The sequence below is a fragment of the Elephantulus edwardii genome, unplaced genomic scaffold (assembly GCF_000299155.1).
Source record: "Elephantulus edwardii isolate Elephantulus edwardi_28Jun2011 unplaced genomic scaffold, EleEdw1.0 scaffold00007, whole genome shotgun sequence".
Classification (NCBI taxonomy): Eukaryota; Metazoa; Chordata; class Mammalia; order Macroscelidea; family Macroscelididae; genus Elephantulus; species Elephantulus edwardii.
The window spans coordinates 30,442,598-30,460,128 of NW_006399757.1; the positions used below are offsets into that span (position 1 = coordinate 30,442,598).

General features: G+C 38.5%; 1 protein-coding gene across 1 annotated transcript in view; it reads right to left on the minus strand.

Moving 5' to 3' along the window:
- Nucleotides 1-17,531, minus strand: part of ASAH2B (N-acylsphingosine amidohydrolase (non-lysosomal ceramidase) 2B) — a 77,156-nt gene that overhangs the window by 45,825 nt on the left and 13,800 nt on the right. The window contains exons 4-6 of the mRNA XM_006880393.1: nucleotides 13,027-13,203; nucleotides 11,123-11,250; nucleotides 9,530-9,607 (exon numbers count right to left, since the gene is read on the minus strand). Of these exons, the coding sequence (XP_006880455.1) occupies nucleotides 9,530-9,607; nucleotides 11,123-11,250; nucleotides 13,027-13,203 (383 nt within the window). The remainder of the gene's footprint in view (nucleotides 1-9,529; nucleotides 9,608-11,122; nucleotides 11,251-13,026; nucleotides 13,204-17,531) is intronic.

Consider the following 17,531-nt stretch of genomic DNA (forward strand, 5'->3'; position numbering starts at 1 on the left):
AAAAAAAAAAAAAAAAGCAAAATCCTATTCATTAAAGCAAAGACCAAAAGAAAGGAAGAAAAGCTTAAGTGGTTTTAGAAGATGTAAGAATACATGTCTAGGAACAAACATTTTAAAGGAATAATTTACTCACAGTGAGGATGAAAAAGAAGAAGTTGAGCCCTGTTTGAGTTCTTATGTAATCAAGAGTACTGTGAAAGTCGAGATTTGGGATCTACCCTAGTCGGTAAGGGAGCGCTTGGAGTGTAGGCTTTAGAGAGTGACACTGTTAACCCACAGGTTATAAGTAAGTGCAAGCAGAGAAAGACAGGCTGTCACCTTCAGTTACAGTTTACAGCCTCAGAAACCCAACAGAGGGTCAGTAGCAATGAGTCACAATCAACTAAGAGGCAATAAGTGAATCTTGTCTGTAGAAAAGTCACATTCTGGATCTCTGTTTCCTAAGATTAACAAACAGTAGCTCTAAGCTGTGCTCTGTGACTCAGTCAAAAACCCTCATAATCTCTCATATGCCTGAACTAATTTTTACAGTAATTATTGATATCATGTGCCATAGAGTCAACTCTGACTCATAGAGATCTCATGCACAACAGCTCTGAACCCTGCTCTATCATGAACCAATTTCATTGTCTCTGACACTCCTATCCCTATTATCCCAGTCACAGAGTCAAATCGATCTCATCCAGGGTCTTCCTCTCTTGTGCTGTCCCTTCACCCTTCCAAGCATGAGGTCTCTCCTTGCAACATGCCCAAAGTATGTCAGACAGAGCTTCAGAATCCTTGCCTCCAAGGAGCAGCCTGGTTTCACCCTCACCAGGTTCATGGTACATTCATTACTTTTCCCCAGCACCACAACTCAATTGAGTCTTCTGCTATACTTCGTCATTGTCCAGCTCTCTTAAGCACAACAAGTAATCCTTGACCTGAGTCATTTGCCGCAGAAGGTCAAGGAGAAGTCACTGCCTCAACCAGTTAATCTTGTTGATGGGTCTTCCTACTCCTGTGTAAATGAAGCATTTGGAGCAGAAGATCTCTAGCGCTACGTCCTCCCCCCTTGTATTCAGATATCTTATGTTCTCTATTCTGAAAATTCAAATGCAAAATTACACTCCTTAAGTACTATTAAAGCTATAGCAAGTACAGTAGGCACAACATCACTGGCAAAGTGGTAAGGAACAGGGGGCTGGGGAGGGGGGAACTAAAACCTAGCTTCTGGTCAGCTCACCAAGCTAAGCCCAGAGAAGAGGCACCTTTGTGTCATTTACACTAAGGCCTTATGTGCTGGCAATGTCTTCTCAGGTCTAACTCTCCAGCAATAAGGAACTTGAAATTGCCTGTCATTCAAAACTAGCTCACAAAGACTTATCCTAGCATGGGAGCTCTTTGGTTAAGTACAACACAGGAGGCCATAGGATTCAATGGCTAACAACACCAATGCTAACACATCAAAGTGTGACTCCTAACTCCTTCACTCACACCAAGTGATCTGGTACACATTACCCTACCTTCTTTATTTCAGTGTTTTTATCTGTTAAATAAACTTTACGATTCATACCTTATAGCATTAGTGAAAAGAGAGATATGAAGTAAAATCTGTGAAAGGCAGGCCCTATCTAAAGCAGAAGCTTGTTAGAGAAGGAAAACTCAAATGTTTCCCTCTAAATTGAGCAATAGAAAAGTGGTCAGACTGCACCTTATCAAAGGCAGAAAAACATACAAGACCCAGGAATACAAAGCAGTCTCATTAAGTCTGGCTGTTGCAGGTTTCACTGGACATGAAAAATGTTAAAACCTGGCCCATAGTAAGAATGGAGGAAATAGATTCACCAAGATGATGTTGTAAAGAGTATCAAACATACCATGGACTGTCAAAGGACAACAAAAATTTGACTAAGAAACTGCTTAGAAATGAAGATGTTGACACTTCGTCTCACATACTTTGCCACATCCCTGGAGAAATACCAAATGTCTGGTAAAGTAAAAAGAGAATGAGATGGTTTTCCACAGTGGCTTTACCATGGGCTCCAGCACAGCAGGGATTGTGTGGATAGAACAGGACCAGGCTGTGTTCCAGCTGTAACTCTAGCTAACTCAGTGCAATCATGTCAGCTCTGACTCATTCATAGCTAACCCTCCATTGGGTTTTGGAGACTACAAATGTCACCGGAGGAGATTATGCAACCTTCCCTCAAGGAGCAGCTAATCAATGAGAATGACTAGGCTATTGTATATGAACCAGCTCAATGACACCTAGTAATTTGCTTATATCATGAAGATAAAAGAAGAAGGGTCACAAAGCACTAGGTGGAATAGAGATAAGAGACTAATGCCAAAGCCAAACACAACCCACTGCCGTGGAGTCAATTCTCACTCATAACAACTATCAAGCTTCCAAGGCTCTCAATCATTAGCATAAGGGACTATCCATCTTTCTTCCATGAAGTGGCTGATGGATTCCAACCACTCACCTGTCAATTTGCTGGTCAATGTAAAGCAATAATACAATGTTAGTATGTATGGGGTGTGTGTGTGTGTGTGTGTGTGTGTGTGTGTGTACGTGTGTTTTCAAAACATATATTCAACTGAGATGGGCTTAAAATGATTACATGAGGATACCCTGCCCTCTTGTGGAAGAGACTTGAGTGTTCACACAATACCATTGTACTCAGGTATTTCAGGAGATGATTCTACTCAGAGAAGGATGGGCAATCTACTCCCGTGAGATTGTCAGCCTCTGAAAACCCCATGGAGGGTCAGCTATGGATCTGTTTTGACTCAATGGCACCCAACAACAACAACATTGCACTGGGGAAGTCTGTAAACAGAGACCTTTCCAAATGACTGAGGAGCAATGATATCAGTTTGAGGACTAAGGTGCACCTAATTTAGGCCATGGTCTTTTCAGTCACCTGCTGTGCATATGAAAGCTGGACAATGACTAAAGATGAGAGAAGGAGAACTTCAAGCTGTGGTGTTGGAGAAAAGTCTTGAACATCCCATCGACTGCCAAAAAGAACAATCTGATATTTCTTGGAGAAGGTGCAGCAAGAGTGCTTTTTGGAGGCAAAGATTATGAAGCTTCATCTCACTTAGTTTGGGCATGTTGCTAGTAGAAGTTATTCCTTGGAGAAGGACATCATGTTTGGAAAGGAGAAGGGATGGTGAAGACGAGGAAGACACTCAACGAGGTGGATCAACACAGTGACTACAACAACGGACTAGAGGGTGTCAGAGATTGTGAGGATGGCATAGCATAAGGTTCACATCTGTTGTTCATGAAGTGGCGATGAGTTGTACTCAACTTGGTGGCACCTGAGGACAACAACATGTATTTGCCAGCAGCACTTGCAAGCTGGGGCAGACAAACTTGCTCTAGTCAATATGCGTAGAAGGATTACTCAATCTTCATTAGAATTTGCATGAGTGGGAAATACATATTTAATGCATTAAGACACTACAATTTCATGTCCTGTCTGATGTGGCTCCTGACTTCAATTACCATGATTGAGACATCCTTTTCCTCCTTCACATTCCTCCTCTCTCAGCCCTGCTATCAGCTGTTTGATGGAGGAAAGAGAAAGGGTGTTTTACTGTGTGATAATGGATGGTTTCTTGGTGGTGGTTGAGTTAGGTGCCCCTCAAGCAGACTAACACTCACAGGAACTCTGTGAAAAACAGATAGAAAACTTGCCTTACTCTTTGTCATCATCACGATGTAAGCATCATTGCTATGCCCAAGCCCACAGTTGCAGTCATTGCATCGATTCATCTCCTTTGAGGGTCTTCCTCTCTTTTGCTAATCTACTTTTCCAAGTATGAAGTCTTTGTCCAAGGACTGAGTGATCTAACAACATGTCCACAATGTATACTGTGACATTTCACTATGCTTGCTTCTAAGGAGCTCCCTGGTGGCACTTCCTCCAAGATAGATTTATTTGGTTTTTTAGCAGCCCATAGAAGGGACCACTGGTGACTTAGTGGTGAGAAGCTGTGCCGTAATCTCAAAGGAATGGTGGTTTGAATCCACCAGCTGCTCCATGGGAGTAAAATGGGCAATCTCCTCTCATGTGATTAAACTGACTCTGAAAACCCACTGGAGTTTCAACTATGGGTCAGTTCTGACTCAATGGTACTTAACAACACTCACAGTATATTCAATACTCTTCACCAACACCACAATTCAAAGGCATCAGTTCTTCTACCTTCCTTATTCATTCTTCAACTTTCAGGTGCATACAAAGCAATTGAAAAGGCCATGTCTTAGATCAGGTGTTGTTTAGCTTTAAACTTGTATCCTTGCTCTTTTGCACTTTAAAGAGGTTCCTGACAGTAAATGTAACACATCTTTCGATTTCTTGACTGCTACTATCATGTGTGTTGATTGTGGATCCAAGTAAAAGGGAATCCTTGATAATTTCACTCTTTTCTCCATCTATCATGATGCTGCCTATTGGTTTTGCTGTGAGAATTTTTGTTTTCTTAATGTCAATGTATAATCCATTCAGTAAATACTTTAAATCTTTTCCCACTTTTTGCAAACAAGGTTATGTTATCTACATAAAGGATTTTTTTGAATAGTCTTCCTCAATCTTGAAGGCACATTCTTCTTTATACAGACCTCCTCCGGCACACAGTAATAAGTGTGGAGATAGGACATAACTCCAAAACACACCTTTCCTAACTGAAACCACGCAGTATCATTCTGTTTAAACTACTGCTTCTTGATCTATGTACAGATTTTTTATAAGCATACATAGGTGTTCTAGAATTCCTTTTCTAATTCATATAGTAAATTCCTTCACATAATAAGTAACACAAGCAAATATCTTTCTTTCTGGTGTCATCTGCTCTAAGTCATGATCCATTTACATTGCCACTGAAATTCCTTGTTACAAGGTTTCTTCTGAATCCAGTAATTTTTTTTTTTAAAAATCAGCTTTGGCAAGATTTTACTTTTATGTGATATTAATAATATTTCCAATAATTTCTGCACTGTGCTAGATCAGGTTTTTTTTTAAAAAAATAGAACAAATATGGATTTCTTCCAGTCAGTTGGCCAGGTAGTTGTCTTCCAAATTTTTTGGCATAGACTAGTAAGCATGTCAAAGATTGTTTATTTTTACTGTAATACCTCAGTTGGTATTGCATCAATTCTTGGGGTCTTATTTTTTTGTCAATGCCTTCAGTTCAGCTAAGACTTCCTATTCCATTTGGTTTTTATTATATATTGCTTTCTGAGCTGCTTCAATGTTGACCAGTTCCTTTTGGTGCAGTAAATCAATATTTCTTCCTTAAAGAAAATAAATTATTTAATCTATTCTTTTCCCAGCTAATGACTTTTGTTTTAAAAAGACAGAAGAAACAAATACAAAGAAGATGCCTCAAATGAAGGAATGCACTGAGCTGTAGTGCAGATGAGCATTACAGAAAAACTTTATGACCTGAAGTCTAAATATTCTTTCTATTGTCTCTCATCTAAAGAAGAAAGATATTGGCTAAAAATTTTTTACTGAAAAATGGTAGTATAGGGAAGACAGCTCCCAATTTTGTTGTTGTTGTTAGATGCCATTAAATAAGACTCACGGCGATCCCATGGACAACAGCTTTGAACTCTGTCCTATCCTGTGTCAACCTCACAATCACTGACACACTCAAGCCCATTGCTGTAGTCCCTGTATCAATCTACCTCGCTGAGGGTCTTCTCTTCTTTCTCTATTCCCCCACCCTTTCAAACATCATGTCCTTCTCCAAGGAAGCTTTCTTAGCAACATGCCCTAAGTATGTGAGATAAATGTTCAGCATCCTTGCCTCTAAGCACTCTGACATAACCTTCTTCAAGACATATCTGTATGTTCTCTTGGAAGTCCATGGGATATTCAGTACCCTGCTCTAACACCACAGTTCAAAGGCATCATTTTTTCCCTCCTGTCATCCTTATTCATTGTCCAATTCTCAACAGCAAAACAAGTGATTTGATAGGCCATGATCGGAATCAAGTACATCTTACTCCTCAAACTAATTTCATTGCTCCTCAGTAATTTGGAGAGGTCCCTGGCTGCAGACTTTCCCAGTGCAATAAATCTCCTGATCTCAGTTATATCTTATAATAAATAATAAAATTCTCCAGTTTGCACCCAACTCCCAAACTAATATTTAAATAATTATCTATTTGTGATGACTATAGACTGGTTTGAAAGTGCAAATCAGTCCATTATAGTTCTTAATATTCAAACAAATACAGGTACATTATGTGCCTTATTTAGATATATCCCTTTATGCAGAGAATCAACTTATTAAATCCAATGACCAAAGTTCCCTATTTGGGCCTCCCATGCTTCTTTGATTGGTACCATGAAGTCCAATGGCCTAAATTCCCTATTTGGGCCTTCCATGCTTCTTTGTTCGGTACCGTGGAGTTGGTTTCAATTCGTAGTAACTTCTGTGAATGGACTTCTTCCCCAAAAAGTACATGTCAATTTGGCTAAGTCATAAATATCAATGTTAAAGAATAATCCCAGTTTTCTACTTTGTTACAATTATTTAATGTATCATAAATTTTCTATCCCTAATCCGCCAAACCAACTCAAATACAAGTATAGCACACGAGATACATATTTCAAAAAGATCTAAAAATTGAGTTAATAAATAGTAATTCTCTAGAGGGTAAATGCCATTTTCACATTGAAAAATGGGGAAACTGAGTCTCACACAATGGGACTTGTCCAGGGTCTCATCACAAACACTAATATTCTTGTCTCACCACAGAATGCACCATTCCAAATACAGGTTTTCCCTGCTAAGTGAAAGTTAGATGAGCCACAATGGCATAAGGCAAAGAGGCAACTACCATTAACTTACATGGGAAAAATGTCAAGTATTCTAAGACTTGAAAAGTAACTTACTGAATCATACATACTAGAGCAAAATAGGGGGAAAAAAGGCAAAAGTAATTCTAATTACAATACCCTTAGTTTATATCTATGGTAGTTTAATGCTAAGTGTAGTTTTCAGATAAGGAGAATGGCAGTACCACTGCTACTGCTGGGGCTGCATGCTGCGTCTTTAATGCTCAATACTGAAAGCTAGTTTCACTTTTACCTCCTTTCATAACCATGAAACTTCTCTTTGGATCTCTTTCACTTAGCAAAATCAGGTACCAGTGCAGTTCCTTCATAAAAGCAAAGTGGCATAAAGTGAATTTTTTTTTTTAAAGTAGTGGATACCTCTACTGGACACTGTTGCAAGATAGTATCTAGGGTAGACTTGTTGAATGATAAAATTATAGTAAGGAAGAAAGAAAGAATTATGAACTTCAATATGGTTTTTATAGTCTTGGCTTCACTGTAACTATGTCTGTGACATTGGCTAGGTCGCATCACATTTCTAAGGCCCTGACCCCTCAGTTGATATTTGAATGAGGCGATCTCCTGGCTATACGATTCTGGAATTCTATGCTTCCAAATGTCTTGCACCTTGAGATTCTAACAGCTATTGAGATTCAGACACCTATGTGTGGTGGCTGAGCTGTTCCAGTCTTGAGTTAGCTTTCTATTTTGGATCATTTTAAATTCATTCAATGAGAAATTATCACTATGCAACAAGAGGCAATTACAGAAACAATTACATCAAGAATAACATATGGCGAAACAACAGAGAGTTATTGCAGTGTGTAAAATAAACAGATGGGAGAACGTTGATATAACCTTGACAGTTGACCCTGACACCCCAGATCTGTGATATAGTCATATGCAAGGAAGAAAACCATCTGGCCATAAGGATATAGCATTTTTTACTTTTCTGTTTCTGTTATTAAATTATTCCACTGGTAGTAGAAGAGAATACTGACTGGTCTCAGTCATTAATCTAAAAGTTAATAGAACTCAGTAACACTTAAACAATAACATAAGGCCAAAGCCACCTCCTCCTCTCAACAAATTTGAGAGTCTCACTCTGTCCAGCCATACATGCATTTTCTTATCCTGAAATTCTTAGTCAGAGTCCTCTTCTGATAAAATCCTTTCTTGAAGGATTTTAATAATAATCTAGATTCTCACCACTGGGTCAATTGACAGCATCATGATAGATGGTGAAGAATTGAGATTGTTGACAGCTTTAGTTTGCTTGGCTCCACAGTCAACACTCTTGGTACCAGCATCCAGGAAATTAAAAGGCGAATTGCATTGGGAAAGTTGGCTGTCGGAGACCTCTCCAAAGTGCTGAAGAGCAACGATGTCAGTCTGGAGACTAAGGTTCACCTGATACAGGCCATGGTATTTGCAATTACTTGCTATGCATCAGAAAGCTGGACAATGACGAGGGATGATAGACAATTGATGCCTTTGAGTTGTGGTGCTGGAGAAGAGTATTGAATATACCACAGGCTGCTAGGAGAACAAACAAGTTCGTCCTGGAGAGGTTGAAGCCAGCCTGTTCCTTGGAGGCAAGGATTCTGAAGCTTCATCTGACATACTTTAGACATGTTGCAAGGCAGGATCAGACCTTGGTGAGGGACGTCATGCTTGGGAGGGTGGAGGGACAGCACAAGAGAGGAAGACCCTCAATGAGATGGATTAATTCAGTGACTAGGGTTATCGGGTAGGTGTATCGGAGACAGTAAGATTGGCACAGGATAGAGCAGGGTCTAGGGCTGTTGTACACAGGGTCGCTATGAGTCGGAGGCAACTCGACAGCACATAAAAATAATTAACTTACTTTTCTGTATTTACTTCTTACCCCCTGATATAGCCTGCACTCTAGCCTCACAACTCACTGTTGTTCATGATTCCCTGAGATAGCTCACAGCTCCTTCAAAGGTCTCTTTCAAGGCAACCCAAATGTTTCCTCTTTGAACTTTTCACTGTCCTCTCAAGGAATGTTAAGTAATCCACAACCACCACCATCCTCCAGTTGACTCTCGCTCAAAACAGCCTTCAAGGCCGTAAATGTTGAAAGGAGAAGACTGTCTACCTTCCTCCTGAGGAGCTGCATATGGGTTCAAACTCTCAACCTTTCAGCTAGCAGCTCAACATGGAACACCACCTCCTCTGAATTCCCACAGCATTTTTCCATGCCCACATGACAGCAGGGTAGCCAGCTGATTTCTGCTATAGTTAATTGTCTAAATGTCTCTGTATCTTGCCATCAACCATCCCACTAACATGTAAGCATATCCTAACTTCTGCTGAGGTGATTTTATTTCATGGAGACCCTCTGTTGAAATTCAGAGGCAGAAGACTACCTCCTTTGTTCCCACAGAGCTGCTGATAGATTAAAACAGCAAACCTGTCAGTTGATTGATCAATACATAACATACTATTCTGTAGTTGTTGGTGTGTGCTGTTGAGTTCATTCAGCGGGTTTGCAGAGGCTGTAAATGGCACAGGAGGCCATTGTCCACCATTTTTCCACAGGGCAGCTCGTGGCTTAGAACCTTTGAGTTGTCAGTACAACTCCCCAACCATTAGGCCACTAGGGCACTCTATAATTAAGAAAAGTTATTATGAAAGACTTTTTTTAAAAAGTTCACTACCTGATAAGGCCCAGGTCGTCTCCATTCAGATCTACCATTTTCAAGATTAACATTTCCTTGTCTACATTTGAAGTGTACCTAGGCAGCAAAGCAGAAAAACTTCGTCAATTCCGTGTTAGAAGCTGGCGTTCATGTGTAACAAACAGTAAAACTGACACAGAAACAATATGTCAGTATGTGAGACTCTCTGACAAACAATAGTCCCATGTACTATATTCTGAATGCCTTTCCTTGACTAAGGAAATTGTGTACAATTGTGATAAAAATTAGAGGCGCTCAGAAAGCTGACTGGAGCTGAGTAACACGTTTTATATCATTTATGGTATTACATCACATATTTATTTCTTACACAAAATATTCGCCTTTGAAATTTCTCTTCACATACCACATTTGAAGTATGTGAGACCCACAACTTAAAGAATTTCAAGATAAGCCAGATTATATTGTCTTAAAAATCAACTTCTTTCAAAGCTATTCAAATATATCCAGACAAATACAAAACATCAGGTGGTCAGGTAGAAAATGTACTTGTTTTGCAGGTATTTCCCACTGTCACAGTTTTATCAAACTTCTCCTTATTGCCCTTCAAAGATACCCTATCTTTCGCAAACTAAAGTTTGGTGGCAACCCTGTATTAATCAAGTGGATAGGTGTCATTTATCGAACAGTATAAGCTCACTTTAGGTCTCTGTGTCACATTTTGGTAATTTTCCCAGTATTTAAAAGTCTTCATAACCCTGTATTACACACTTGGTAGCCTAGAGTAAAGTGGTCTCTAATTGTGTTATTGGCTGTGCTATGGTGGTCTAGAATAAAACTCAAAATAGCTTGAAGGTGGGCCAATGCTTTTCTCACAATCCTGAGAACATAAGAGATAAAATATCTCTCAATTTTTCTTTTACTTTTCAAAGAGAAGAGTGAACTGGGGGTGGGGGGCGGAGAGCGAGGAGATAAGTGCAACAATGAATGAATGGAAATCCAAAATCTCTGGAAATGTTCATTTAAATTAATAATAAAAAAAATCATCCCTTTCAGATATCTCTCTCGTGTGGGCTTTATTTCTTGCCCCTTCTTCCTGTGTCTTTACTCTTTTTCCTGTTCTCCTTTGTCACATTCTCCTGAACTAAGATCGCTTCTTCTAAATGTAATTTCTTCTGGATAACATGCGATAAAAATGAGCTATTCATTAATTTCTGAACGTGTGCTCTGTACATTATCATCTGCTTTCTACTGATAAAGAACTTGTATGTCAGTAAAGATAGGTAAATCCCTTATGGTTGCACAACTAAGATGTGATAAAGCTCAAACAAGACCACAGTCTTGCCAGCTTGCAAAGCCTAAGGTCCTTTCAACACTCACACTGGTTCCCAGAGCCAGGAAACCAGACAGAAAGGTGACCTGGTCGCTAAGTGCTTTTTCATTCACATTTTGTGTCTTACTGTCTTAGATTAGAAACATATTTTTGAATTATTTTGGCTTTAATGCTTTTTCTTGTATCCCACTATGTTCATTGAAGAATGATCCTCTAAAGTTTCTCTAGCATTTCTAATCTGAAGGAAGCACTCTGAATTCATTTTGATAATCCCCTCTCACCTCATTCTCTCTGATTGTGGATTCTGAAGGTAAGAAAAAGGGCTTCGGTTGATCTGTACACCTTCCACATTTCCTCTATTGACAAAGATTTTGCCTGGTTTCATATTTGCATGTGCTATATCAATGCTCTAAAGTAAAAAAAAATAAAGAGTTGTATATTTTGAAAATCTGATAGAAATAATGGCAGTCATAATAAACAGAAATATTATGGACAATTTCCAATGTCTTTCACTCAACCCCATTATGGAAAGATGCTTGGAGGACCACATGGCTGGTCTCATTCCGGACATAATCAGAATGACCTTTCAGAGTTCAGAAGGAGATTGCAAAGGGAGGACTGTGCTGATGGATGACTGAAATTCCAATGCACTCCGTCACAGTCTTTCTGGATAGCTCTGTATCTGTGCCATAGGTTAATTCAGACACATTTGCTATTTCACACGGTTAAAAGAGAGGCATTACTCGTATAAGACTGGGGTAAGATATGTAAGTTCTTCATAGGGAACCCTAGTGGCCAGTGGTTTAAGACATCAGCTGTTAATGAAAAGGCCCACAATTTTCTTACGAATTATTTGTTGGGAGGAAGGAGGAGAGAACCAGCTTCTCTCAAGATTCACAGCTTTGGAAACCCTACTGAGCAGTTCTAGTCTGTCCTATACAGTCTCAATGAGACAGAATCCCCTTGACAGCAGTAGATTTTAGAAAGTTCCTCGTCATCACTTCCCCTAATAACACCACCCTTAATGCTAGTATTTCCTAAATTTGTAGACTGTGAGTCATATTAAGAGAGAGAAAACATTCTACTATGTGTTATGCACTATAATATTTTCCAACCTATTTTATTATGCTGTTGGTGTTGTTACATGCCACTGAGTCAGAACCAACTCACAGTTACCTCTCCAGCCAGTTTTTAGAGGCAGTAAACTGCACAGGAGGAGAGTGTTCATCCTTCTCCTGTAGAACCGCTGGTAGATTTGAATGGTGGGCCTTTGGGATTGCAGTGTGACTTCTTACCACTAGACCACCAGAGCTCCCTACTTTATCATTGTTCTCTCTCTCTCTCTCTCTAATGCTTATTGCCTCTGGAAACTCAGTGAACTTGGAGGAACAATGAAAGTTACATAAAGTGTTCAGGTCTTTTGTTCATAGGGTCATTATGAGTCATCTTCAACTTGACTCGACCAAACTTAACAACAACATTGCAACACATGAGAATAACTTCATTCACCATTAATAGATTGCTAACCACAGTGTTTGGAAAACACTGTAAAATTAGTTCTGCCTTTGCCATTTAGATCCCTGGATTAATATCCCATCCTTAATAGGGTGTGTTTCTAAGCAAAAGGAGACAAATGTAACTTGGATGGCAAATGAGTGAAATAAAACATCAGCAAGTAAATGAGAGAATAATAAACTAGAATGCAAGGGAGAGAGAAGTAAAAGCTCATAAGCCAGGATCAGGAGAGGAGTTTGAGAGTCTGGAGGTGCTACAGGTAATATTAGAAATTATGGTGCTGTGTATATAAATTAGATCTCTTTTGTGCTGTTCGAGAAATGGAAGGCAAGATAGGAATTACTTGTCATTTCTTTTGATTCCTTGTTGGGCAGCTTTTCATGTATTTAAGCAGAGAAGAGGCCATATGGAACCCTGTAACTTAATCAGGTTACACACAAAATGTTTCCCACCGCTTGGAATGACTGCATGGGATTTACTACATCTTCTCTAAGTCAATCAGTGTCTCTGATAGAAAAGCAAGTCAGGAAAGGAAAGGGCTTTAGGTGTTAAGTCTGTGCTGGATCCAGATCTGACAACCACCCTCCAAACGCACAGAGAACTACATCAAAGCCTCATTTTAGCAATGATAAAGGGCAGGTATCCCCCAACTGTGGGACTCCTTGCCTACCTTCATGATGCCATTGACCATGTACTGAAAAGTTCTGTTGCTGAATCCTTCACTGGCAATTATAAACACAGTGTACTGTAAATAGCCTGCTGGTGCTGAGTGTGTGTGAGTGCCACTCAAGATAACGTTGTCTCTTCTGTACAGGGAGCCATATTTACTCTCCAGTCTCTTCAGAACCTTCAAAAAATAAAGCAAAACAAGAAAACAGAACTAAGAAAGAAAAAAAAAACACAAAACATGGCAGCTTAACATGAGAAAAGACTGATGAGTTCAGTCACAGATCCATACTAAGGGAGTCTTTATGCTTGAGTAGATCAATGTAGCAACAATACTATTGATAGTAATTTACATACATCATATCATTTTAAATTCTTCATATTATTATTAGCCTTTCCTTTTTAAAAAATCTCATTACATGGAAGTTTAAGTAACTAAAGTGTCCACTAAGCTAGTAAAGAGAAATGTCAGATTCAGATCCAAGGTATTTAAATTATAGACCCAGTATTCTTACTTATTTATCATAGAGTATTAGAATCCAGGTATAATCATAAGACTTATCACGTAAGTTTCCTTCACTCGGGACTTTTTTTTAATGATACAAGAAAGATGACTGATAAGTAAATAAATAAGATTATGCATTTAGTGATATATGCACAGAGTAAGATATTTCTAGATAAGATAAAAGAAGGTTATGGATGGCCATGAGAAGATATTTTTTGATGAGTACTTTTCTATAGAGGGTTGAATGAAAAGAGTAGACTAGTACATTTTCTGGTCGATAAGTTTTCGGGGCAAAGTAAACAAAAAGTACAAAGGTCTCTTTACTCTCATTTCCCAAGATGAAGAATTCAATATTCTGAGTATGAGGGAGGCCAGCGGCCATGAGGTAAGGATACGCCAACAATTCTCTACAGAAACCCATGTGGAAAGTAATCTTGTTAGCACCCATTTGCTAGGCAGGTTGTTGCAATCTTTTTTTAAATGTTTTATATGTTCTTATTTTATTAATAATAATAAATAAATTAATTCATTTTAATGCTTTGAATTTTATTAATATAATAATATTAATATTTTAGTGCGTGTACCATCAAATTGGGTTACAATCTTGAATGAGAAACTTTAACCTCTGTGAAGCCTTCAAATAACTTCAACAAGGTCAATATCTGGATGTATTCTCATGACATAGAAATGACAAAGTGTAACATATTCTAACACAAGTCAAAACTTGCTAACTCATCCTTTCTTGATTCTTGACTCACAAAACCAGGAGCAATAATATGTGACTGCTGTTTTAAGGAGTTCCTGATTGCTATAAATGGTTAGTGGTTCCTTGTCAATTGTAAAGTTAGAGGATCAAATATACCCACAGGGTCCTTGGAAGAAAGGCTTGGTGATTCACTTTCGGGGAAAACCAAAAACCCACAACACTAAAAACTATGGAGTATAGTTCTATGATGATACATTAGTCATGTATGGTTCAGCATGAGTCACAGACTTAACAGCAACTAATTATTACTTTAAGCTACTAAGTTTTAAGATTACATATTTACAACAACATATAATTAGTTAAAAAAATAACTTGTCAATCAGTGAACATCCAAGTGGATGACTTGTGTCTATGGTACATAGACACTAAAAAAAATAATATTGTTACTGAAAACTTGTTTCTGATTATGTTCTAATCAACTGCAATCTAGAGTTTGATATTATTTCTTAGTCATGCTTTGACTTCTTAAAGCTGAAAAAAATTAAAATAGCACATCAAGTTTCATTTATTGCTTTGTTGATGTTATAGGTCATTGAGTCAATTTTAATTCATGGCATCATTTATGAATGTATATGACTCTCTGTCAAACCTTCACTTTGGCAGTACAATTCCTTACAACTAAGCCACCAGCTCTCCCTATATGACTCCAAATGAACTGCACTGTAGAGCTTCCAAGGCTGTAATCTGTACAGAAGATAGCTGGGTCTTCTTTCTCACAACACAATTGATATGTTCAAACTAAGAACTTTTCCATTAGCAGCTGAACACTTAACCATTGTACCACTAGGCATTTTTCAATAGAGATTCTGTAATCTGTTACCAGGGATCACAATAAAAGCTCTTTTAAAGATGGAAAATAAGTTTTTATTTCATGTTTAGTTCTGTTTCTTGGTGGTTGTTGTCAGAAGCTGAATGATAAGAAGGATTCTGAGACTAAATCCAGGCTTAGCAAGAAAGAGTACTTTTATTGTCTACCTTGGGTGTACCTTGGCTGTGCTGATAACCTGTCTGCCTATAAAGAAAAACAAAAGGCCCTTATTTGTAATGTTTGCTTCCCATTTTCTGTGGTTAAATACTTCCACTGTGGCCAATTTCAAGTTATCAAATTTAACAACAAGATCATAAAGTTCCAAAATATATAAAAAGTATCTCTGAAATACTGGTACAAGTCATATCTCACATACTATTTGTATGTGAACTAGTAGCAGAAAAATAGCAGCTTATGTGCTATCTATCTTCCATATACAAAGACATCCATGCAACCTCTCCTATTTTAAAGAAGTTACATCACCCTCATTCCACAATGTGATCATTAAATCAGGAAAAACATTTTACAAGTCATCTTGCTACATTAATCTCTCCATGCTTCAAAGACCAAAAGTTATTTTAGCATTCCATAGTTTGAATCTGGTAATAAAAGAAAAAATGTGGGAAGGAAATGCAATCTAACTAGGGTAACACCCTTCTACACAAGTACCCCACATTCTCTGCTTTAACAAATTTCTATGATCTTTCCATTTGGCCCTAACTCTGGTCCCACCTGCTCATTATCTTCACCTATTCTTCTGCATGTTAGCTACAACACTCATAAAGGAGAAAGTGTGTAATTCTGGTTTTGGTAAACTATTAATTTGGAATACTAAAAGGTAAGATTTGCCTAGGAGATAAGCTCATTAAAAGTAGAATCTAGTAGTACTGGTTGGGGTGTGGTCAAAGGAAAAGAGTCAGTTCCACCAAGTTTTCTGAGGAGATTTACATTCAAATGGATTTGTGGACCCACATTGGCATTTTGATTGAAGAAGTTCACATTTGAAAGAAGAGCATTCAAACAGAGCAAAGAAGAGAAGAAAAAAGGAAAGGAAGGGGCTGTCTTTTTCTAACTTGGACAAGCTTGTGAGGCAGGTGGAAGCTGGTGCCCATCAGAGCCTACTTCTCACACTTGAAGGTGAGTCTACTCACTCACAGCAGTCACTTGGATCCAGAGGAGTGGAAATCGGAGGAATACAAGGGAGAAACAGGCTGAGCTTGGATGTGTTCTTTCAGCACTGTCTACCTATCACTCACAGATGTGCGGATAAGAAGAAAAGGACTGTTGGTCCAAGGAGCAGGAAGTTATGAAGACCCCTGGCTTGTTGATTTGACTTCCATGGGCAAGCAAGGGCTGAGAGAGAAGACCAACAGGTCTGGAACACAGGGAGAAGTGTGGACTCTTGAGTTTGCAGCTGTTCCCCATTTTAACCTGCACACGAATGGTCAGGGATGAGTTGACCAGAGCCCAACTAGATGAAAAGATGATCCAAGCTGTGAGCTAGGGTTGATAGCTACAACCTGATGGTTTGTTCTGGACTGGACTTTGCCTATAGATGCTCAAAGTTTCCAAGTTGAAGAGAGGATCTTCCAGCGAAAGTGATGAACTTATTCTCTCAGAGCACTGGTTTGATAGGGATGGGCAAATCAGCAACTATCTATCTAAAAGGAGGATGCTGGGCATGAGACATAAAGTAGCTATCTTACATGCTTTCAGGAAAGTAGTGGTTAATGGGATGACTGTAAGGGAGGAAAACCCAACAATATAAAAGAATGATATTTAACATTGTGACACATTAATAAAAGGAAGAAAAGGTATAATCAGAACAGGGACACTACAAAAAGTAAAGCCAAGATCTAATGTTCTTAACTCTTGTTATATGCTGTTGAATCAACTTCAACTCACAGCAACACTATGTATAAGAGAATGACATCTTGTCCTATCCTGCATCTTCTTCACAATGTTTCAGACATTGTGGAAATCCATCTCGTTGAGGGTTTTTTATTTTTTACTAACTCTTTACTTTACCAAGCATGATCTCTTTCTTCAAGGACCAGCACATTCTGATAACTTGTGTACTCCTGTGGCCATCCACAATATATTCGAAATTCTTCAGCAAGAATGGTGAAGTGGTATTGAATTGAAAGGCGTCAATCTTTCTTTGATCTTCCTTATTCATTTGTCCAGCTTTTAAGATATATATGAGGAAACTGAAAATACTATCTTTGGGGTCAAACACACTTTTGTCGTAAAATTGTTATCTTTACATTTTATCCCTTTAAGGAGACCTGTGGCAGTAGATTTTCCCATATAAATACTTCCTCTGATTTCTTAAATGTTATTTTCAGTAGTATTGATTGTTAATCCAAGTGGATGGAATGAACTCCTTGACAATTTAAATCTTTTCTCTATCATAATGTTGCTTGTTCG